General features: G+C 35.5%; 1 protein-coding gene across 1 annotated transcript in view; it reads left to right on the plus strand.

The window, feature by feature from the left end:
* Positions 1-8,165, plus strand: part of RSPO3 (R-spondin 3) — a 76,990-nt gene extending 68,825 nt beyond the window's left edge. Inside the window, exon 5 of the mRNA XM_023230698.1 lies at positions 6,942-8,165. Within this exon, the coding sequence (XP_023086466.1) occupies positions 6,942-7,129 (188 nt within the window). The 3' untranslated portion in view covers positions 7,130-8,165. The remainder of the gene's footprint in view (positions 1-6,941) is intronic.
* Positions 8,166-9,108: the final 943 nt, after the last annotated feature.

The following is a 9,108-nucleotide window of genomic DNA, read 5'->3' on the forward strand; positions in this document are numbered from 1 at the left end:
CACAGAGGAGAACACAGAGAGGAGAACACAGAGGAGAACACAGAGAGGAGCACACACAGAGGAGCACACAGAGAGGAGCACACAGAGGAGCACACAGAGGAGCACACAGAGAGGAGCACACAGAGAGGAGTCTAGCCTGGGAAGAGGTTAGGAGAGTGAGGAAGGTTTCCCTGAAGGCCAGGGAATTCAACAGTAAGCCTGAGTTAGGGCAAGGGATCTAGAAACTGCATTTTAGATAAATGTATCCAATATATGGGATCAGGAAACATTATGGTGGGACAAGTGCAAGGTGACTAAAAAGACAAGTGTGAGGCCAGCAAAGTAGATAAATAAGCAGATAAAAGTAGATAAATAAGCAGATATCACAGCAGACGAGGACCCTGAGGGTCACGTTAAGAAGCCTAGGTTTATCTCCTTTCACCTCCTAAAGTTTATATTCAATGCCTTCCAATCATTATGTTCTTGTTTCTGAATTCCCAAAACAACATGATACAAATAGATTGCATCTCTTAAACTGGTCCTTTGAAATTGACGATAACATGTTATTCCAATCTCAATATATGTTAATGATCAGAGCTATCTTTGTAAGAGTGGGCTCAAGGTAATACCCAAATTAATAGCATTTAGTAAAGTATGTAATGATGTATCAAATTATTTTTCTTTGAATAATTAATCAGAAGCATCTTGAAAATTAAATAGAAAAGGCAATAGAATTCATGTGTAACCTACAGCATAGATTAATCAGGTAGCTTTAAATTTCAATTTGGAGAAATTAAGTGTCTGCCTATTTATCAAAAAGCAAAAGACATTCATTCTGATATTTTTACTATATTTGTTGTAAATTCCTAGGTTAAATTTACAGCAAGAAGAATAAGTTTTCTATTTTATTAAAACAAACAAAAGACAAAAGGTTTCGATGAATTTCTCAATTTACTTGGCAATAATATAGGCCTATAAATATGTATCTACACAATACATTATAAGAAAAAAGTCATACTATAGCAATTCCTTTTCCTTGCAAATTTTCCCAGTGATATCTTAATTTAAAATAACAGACCGGGCGCAGTGACTCACGCCTGTAATCCCAGCACTTTGGGAGGCCGAGGTGAGTGGATCACCTGATGTCAGGAGTTCAAGACCAGCCTGACCAATATGGTAAAACCAAACCCCATCTCTACTAAACATACAAAATTAGCTAGGCATGGTGGCACGCGCCTGTAATCCCAGCTACTTGGGAGACTGAGGCAGGAGAATTACTTGAACCAGGGAGGTGGAGATTGCAGTGAGCCAAGACTGTGCCATTGCACTCCAGCCTGTGCAAGAAGAGCGAAACTCTGTCTCAAAAGAAAAAAGAAAAGAAAAGAAAAGAACACAAGCTGGAATTTTCATTCTCCATACATCAAAATCAGGTCCAACTCTAGATTCAAAAATAATAAGATCAACCCTTTTACACTGTGAGTGCTTTATGGAAGGCATAAAGCCATGGGTTTCCGGTTGAATTTCATTCCACACCAAATAAAAAGAAAAATGTAATACTTATTTAATTGGTTTGAGTCATAGAATTCGTGATATTTAGTCCTCAGTCTGTAATGTGGAATACATTTTTAGCATTTGGGTAAAAATTATAACCTAGTTTGTCTTGGGAAGTGAAGTACTTACAGCTCAATGGCGCCCCTTAGTGACACTTTGCAAGAAATTCACAAAGCAGCAGCTTTTATGAAGACCTATAGACAGATTTTATCCAAACATCAAGAAAATAGCTTATATTCACAATTTAAGTGGTTCTCAATAAATGAATTACAGTTGTGATTCTAGGGAGAGAAACTCTTTTATTCATAACCTCATTATGTTTAAAGGATATTGAACGTGCTCTATGGTTTGCATTTTCACTTGGAATTTAAATATATACTATATAAGTTAGGAAGAATAATTCAGGATCATTCTCTTTGTCATTTTTTACATGTTTATTTTTTCTAGTTCATATATGCACTTGAACAGATTTTAAAAAGATAACTGAAACTAATTTAATTTATATCTGGGTGCCTATTCCAAATGTATCTAGTAAGAAAACTTGCCTTAAAATTAGTAGCTACAGTAAGTCAAAAGCTTATTTGATATTCATTAGGAAAAATGAAAGAAACAAAGGAGCAACCATGTGATTTGAAGTAAGTTTTGAGAGTATATATTAAAAGAAATTGGGTCTTCTATTGCTCTGCAGCTTTGGCCTTTATATGTGGTTGCACATCAAAATAAACTGGCAGGGGGAGGTGAACTTGTTATTGATTACAGGTTCTTGAGCCCCTCATAAGAACCACTGAATCATAATCTCCAGGGGTGGGATCTAGGAATCTGTATTTTAAAAAAACATGTTTGGAAACATTGTCTGGAGAAGGCCATAGGAAATGTTTATGTAAAAGACTGTATGTGTTTATACTAACAGAAAATAATTTCAGAATCTTAAAAATATCAATTATATATTCAATTACGTGATACTAGTATGCAACACAATCTTAAATAAATATGATTTTTTGGTCTACATGGAGATTTTAGCTACTCTTTCAAAAATTAAGACTCAAAAACAAATACCAACCACTGACTACATTCCCTCTATGGCATCTTATTACTTACAGCAATTTTCTGAAATAGGAAATAAGGTCGCATGTCAGAATAGCCTGTTGGCCTTTTCTAAACTCATCACAAAAACATCCAAACTCTGGCCTGCTATCTGAATTCGATACTTGCCCTTCTCTAGTTTTCAGTACGCTGGTCCTCAGGACAAACTCCCAACATGGCAATTGAAGCCCGTATATCTTTCCAGCTTCTGTGGGTAATAGTCTATATATAGACTCTGATCAAACCAAGGAAGTCGACTTTCAATGCCCCAGATTTACCATGTCCTTGCATGCCTTAGTGCATGTTCACTGCCTGGCATGCACTTCTTCCCTCATCAGCCTAGTAAACTCTCAGTCATTCTTTTAGGCTCACCTCAAACATCATTACATCAGGGGAGTTATTTTCAGTCTCTGAAATCATTTTCAGTCTCTCTTCATGGAGTTCAATGCTTTCCCACTGTACCCCCAACAGGACCTTGTACACACCTCTATTTTAGCATTGGCATGTGACTATGATTATTGGCAGTCTCCATATCTCACTTATATGCCCAGGTTTTATCACACATTTTTGGCACAGAGTTGGGACTTTGTTCATGTTTGTGCAAGGGGTTAATAATATTAGTTGTCATTTGTCCCATGAGTAACGTAACAGACACCAGACACCATGCCAGACATAACATGCCAGACACCATGCTAAGTGTTCTACCAGCATCTCATTTAATCCTTATGAAGTTTAGTAAGAAGTAAGGATTATTCACATTTTAGATATATCAGAGAGTTAATCCTAAGAAATATTAACAACTTGCCAGAGGTCACACAACTAGTTGGTGGCAGACCTAGAATTTGAAAACAGCATTTTTCTGACCCTAAGGACAGTGTTCTTAAATGTGACACCATAGTGCTTCTCTGCAAGGGCTCAGATTGTAATTGATAATAGCAAATTCTCTTTGATGTTTTCTACCCAAACACCCTCGTAGCTAGAACATCAAGGGGAGATGAATGCTGTTTTAATCACTAGAATGTTCCAAAACCCAGTTCAGGCATGTATGTGCATGTACATGTGCACACATACATGAATATTGAATGAATGGCAAAGCACATGTGTATATGTGTATATATACACACACACGTACATATACACACATGTATATGTATGTATATATACATATACACATGTGTATATATACATTTATGTGTATATATACATATATGTATGCATGTATATATATGCATATATGCACACACATATGTGTGTGTGTATATATACACACATACGTATATATATGTCAGATTGTCATAACTGGAATGCTTAGTTTGCAAAATTGCCAAAAAAAGGTTGAAAAAAATATTAACCACATCAGTGAAAAGTCACCAGAATAAAAAAGGACATCCCCTTTAATGAAAACCTTACAAAATTATCCCAAATTACACGTGATTTTTAATAGACTACAGCCACTCTTCTGCATTTCTATTTTATTTCTTAGACAAGAAGAAAATATATTTATGCAAAAGGTAGTTAGCGTTTCCAACCACTAACACATGGCCTGTAAAAAAAAAAACCCATTTTTCTGTTGTGCAATAGCCCTCTGTTGAGCAGCAATAATGTACAATGTGTTAGTTTCCTGTTACTTTACTAGAGCCTTCCCTTTCACTCACTGCCCAGACTAGTTATTCCTTGGATATAAAGTTATAATACCGAGTTTCAATCTACTTCCAAAAATGTTTCGGCCTGTCTTAAGAAATAATCATAGCAGTTTGCTAATAAGCAGAAATGCACTGCCAGTTGAGGATGTTGTCACAAGTGACTAAAAAACATATAAATCAATCTGTGACCAAGGAAGAAACAATACATTTCTTATGTGTCCAAAACATTATGGTTGGGATCACAGCTGTAAGATGTTGGACCGTCATCAAGAGAATAATGTCAAACACTGAACTTCTGGATGATTTCCATAAAAATAACATTTTGCTTGGGGTCAGTAGTTTTTATGGAACTTTGGAATGGTTTTCGCTGACAATTTTTTCAAGTTGAACTCAAACACCTCCAAAATGCTCCTCAATATGGAAATATTATGTAATCCAACCTTTGCAGCCATCTCCTTCTGAAAACTAAGCACATAGCATGAAAACTAGTATTTTTCCCTTTCTGTTTGTACAGTTTTATAAAATTTAAATTATGCTACATGTTCAGAAAGGTAAACTTACTCTTCAGTTTTCCCTGTTTGGTTATTATATTCAAGTCAGCACATCAAATGTGTACTCATTAAATCCAGCATGGAAAGAAGGCCCTGATCCCTTCTGTAGAAATCTTATCAACCCAGCAAAATTATTTTAAGTGAAAAGAATAATGGAATCGAGTAATCAGAATATAAGTAGTTCAGCTTAGGCATAATAGTTGACTCTAATGTTGTTTGTTCCTCTCTGTATGTCTGAAACAATTTGCTTCACCCTTGGATGAATTCTGATTTTTGTTAATTGTCCTTTTAGATTCCAGAATTTGAAGGTATATTGTGCTAAACCCAACAAGGAAAGCTTTCATAATGTAACTGGAAGGTTTTATAAATACAATCTCATGACAAAGCTAGATGTGGCATAAAATCATTAATCCAAGGAGACCGTATTGGCGTTGTATACCTATGCAGTATTAATAATACCACTCCCTAGGATTCTGTAACCAGAGCCCAAGAAAAGGAAAGCCAAACCACTGAATTCAATATTTGCAGCCTACTTTGGGACATGAAAATATTTTGATTCTCTCTTGCAAACAATTTCTTCAAAATATTTTTGTCAAAAGTGACTTATTTTAGAAAGTCTAATTTCAAATTTTAAATGGCCCAGTATGTGGGATCCATATTCAGAATTTGTCATACCTCAGGGAATGGTTGATTCCTAGTTTTTGTTTACTATAATATTGATTTGAATCTAAGTAATTTCTCATTGGGATATATTTGTTCATGGATGTTACTAAAACCACGCCCTCAGACTACACTGTAGACTGCATATGTAAAAGGTGTACATGATAACAAAACATCCAATTAATTCACTCTTTAGAAATAAATAAAAATAATCATCCAATTTGGTGCCAGGTTTATCTACTTTGATCAAATTATTTTCTTCTTTTAAAACTCCCAGCAGTTCTCCAATGCCGACAGAATAAAATCCAGTTCTTCAAGTGGCTCTCTGTTGGCTACAATAATACCTTTTCACATCCAAACCTTTAAAGTCCTGTTGATTCCACTTTTAAAAATTTCTCCTCTCATAATATGAGTCTCAGTTAAATCTATGCTTCAAACCCAGCTCCAGGTCAGGGGCCCACATGAAATCTAGTATACATGCGATAAATATCTACTCATTTGCTGGATAGAGACTCAACCTGCTCTGGTAGCTTGTACAAGAGGGTTATTGATCAGTTATAATCATCATCACCCTGCAAGTAGAGAAATTACAATCCAAATTAATTTCAACATACAAATATTTGTGTTAAAATACAATTATCTTGTTATTCATCCTGAATTATTATTTCTGCATTTTTTATGCAAATAAGTTCTCTTCTCTTAGATAGCAGGCAAATATCTTGACAAATTATAATTATGTAACTGCTACTTGGAAAAAAATTAAATACAAAATGGTGCCTTAAAAATAGGAGCCAGATAAAAAAATCTCTCCTTTTTTTTTTTTTTTTTTTTTTGAGATAGAATCTCCCTCTCTTGCTCAGGCTGGAGTGCAGTGGCGCTATCAGGGCTCACTGTGGCCTTGACTTCCCAGGCTCAAGCGATTCTCCTACCTCAGCCTTCTCCATAGCTGGGACACAGGCATGCACCACCATGCCTCATTGATTTTTTAAATTTTTTGTAAAGATAAGGTCTCACCATGTTTCCCAGACTGGTCTTGAACTCTTGGGCTCAAGCAATCCTCCCACCTCAGTCTCCCAAAGACCTGGGATTACAGGGGTAAGCCACCATGCCCGACCAAAGTATACATTTTAGTAAATGTTTTCAACAGCAAAAAATCTACCTAAAACTTTCCATGAAACATGCATAAATAACTATCATGTAAAATAAGTTCCAAACTTAGAAGAACAAAACTATTTGGATTTCAAACTGTCATATGTTAGTTGCCTTATTATATCATATATGTGCTTCACATTTACATTGTTTGGAATACACCACGGACTTAATAATGGTTGAATGAATTATTTAAATAGTAGATATTTAACATCTATCATTATGATATATAATCTAAGATAAATTTAAGTCTTTTTTTAATTTATTTTTTTAAAAATAGAACACAATTGAATGTAATTTTTAAAAGAGTATCCTTTCATTTCAGGAAAAAAAGGAAGGGAGAGGAAAAGAAAAAAACCTAATAAAGGAGAAAGTAAAGAAGCAATACCTGACAGCAAAGGTCTGGAATCCAGCAAAGAAACCCCAGAGCAACGAGAAAACAAACAGCAGCAGAAGAAGCGAAAAGTCCAAGATAAACAACAGAAATCGGTATCAGTCAGCACTGTACACTAGAGGGTTCCATGAGATTATTGTAGACTCATGATGCTGCTATCTCAACCAGATGCCCAGGACAGGTGCTCTAGCCATTAGGACCACAAATGGACGTGTCAGTTATTGCTCTGTCTAAACAACATTCCCAGTAGTTGCTATATTCTTCATACAAGCATAGTTAACAACAAAGAGCCAAAAGTTCAAAGAAGGGATACTTTCAGATGGTTGTCTTATGTGCTTCTCTGCATTTTTAGAAGACAAGAAATTTTTGTACATATTATCAATAGGCTATAAGATGTAACAGCGTAATGATGACATCTGGAGAAGAAACATCTTTTCCTTATAAAAATGTGTTTTCAAGCTGTTGTTTTAAGAAGCAAAAGATAATCCTGCAAATTCAAAGATACACTATCCCTTCAAAACAAATAGGAGATCAGGGAAGAGAAACATCCTTCAAAGGACAGTGTTGTTTTGACCAGGAGATCTAGAGAATGCTCAGAATTAGGGCCTGGCATTTGGAATCATAGGATTTATCATCACAGAAATAACTGTTTTAAGATTAGTTCCATCACCCTCATCATGTATTTTTGTGAGAAACACAAGAGTGCATACCAGAATTGAATATACCATATGAGATTGGAGAAAGACAAAATGTGGAAGAAATCATAGAGCTGGAGACTACTTTTGTGCTTTACAAAACTGTGAAGGATTGTGGTCACCTGGAACAGGTCTCCAATCTATGTTAGCACTATGTGGTTCAGCCTCTGTTACCCCTTGGATTATATAATATCAACCTGTAAACATGTGCCTGTAACTTACTTCCAGAAACAAAATCTTACTTATTAGAAGAAAATTCTGATTTTATAGAGAACAAAAAATAGAGCAAGGAGAATATAACATGTTTGCAAAGTCATGTGTTTTCTTTCTGAATGAGGGAAAAACAATTTTATTACCTGCTTAATTGTCCACCTGGAACTAAAAGGGATACTACTTTCTAACAAGGTATATCTAGTAGGGGAGAAAACCACAACAATAAATATATTTGTTAATAGTTTTTAAAGTTTTGTTCACTTTGTTTTATTGTTTGTTTTATTGAGAAATTCTTATTCTTAGAGACTCATGAATTAAGAAAGAGAATTCTGCTAACTCAGAGAACCTGGTTCCTATTCAATTCAGAATATATTAAATTTCTCAGTAATATTTGTTTTTTGAATCTACCTTTATCTGAGCCTACGGAGATTTACTTATAGGGTACTAGGAGATATTTATTCCGCTTTCTTATTTTAATCAACATTCTAATTATAGACACATGGGCTTCACTAACTGATTTCACTGCTCCCCCTTCACTGCGTAGAAATAAGCATCATTTCTTGTATGTCAGATCCCCCTGAATCTTCAATATTTAGTCTTTTCTTGTCTATATTTTCTGTCTGTGGATCTCTTTAGGGGATTGAAGTCACCCTAGCTGAAGGCCTCACCAGTGTTTCACAGAGGACACAGCCCACCCCTTGCAGGAGGAGGTACCTCTGAGCGTGCAGCACAGAATCTCATGACCCACCTTAACCTTCCTGTTGTCATGGAAGGATGCACGGCTGCTCTGCCCACCGTGATTCCTAGCCCTCTCAAGATCACTGCTTTCTGAAGAATTTGCAATGGCTCTGGCTGCTGGCTGCCTATTTCCAGGCACCCTTTCTCTACCAATTGTACAGTTCATGTAGTCTGCTTGGCTTAATTGATTTTTCACTTCTCTCTTCCTCTTCCAAGATATAAACCTTTTAAATGATTTATTCTTTTTTCTTATTCTGGTGTTTCTTTCTTGTCCCTATGAGGTAAGTGTTTCAACTCACTAGATCTATTCCCAATGTATAAAATAATTCTAATTCCATTTTCAGCTAAAACATATATTAACAAGAAGAAACAAACTTTATCCTACAGAATGATGTTAGGTAGAAATATGTCCCCAGGTTTGAGACCTTTTGGATGATTTCATATACCATCTT

This window comes from Piliocolobus tephrosceles, chromosome 5 (genome assembly GCF_002776525.5).
Source record: "Piliocolobus tephrosceles isolate RC106 chromosome 5, ASM277652v3, whole genome shotgun sequence".
NCBI lineage: Eukaryota > Metazoa > Chordata > Mammalia > Primates > Cercopithecidae > Piliocolobus > Piliocolobus tephrosceles.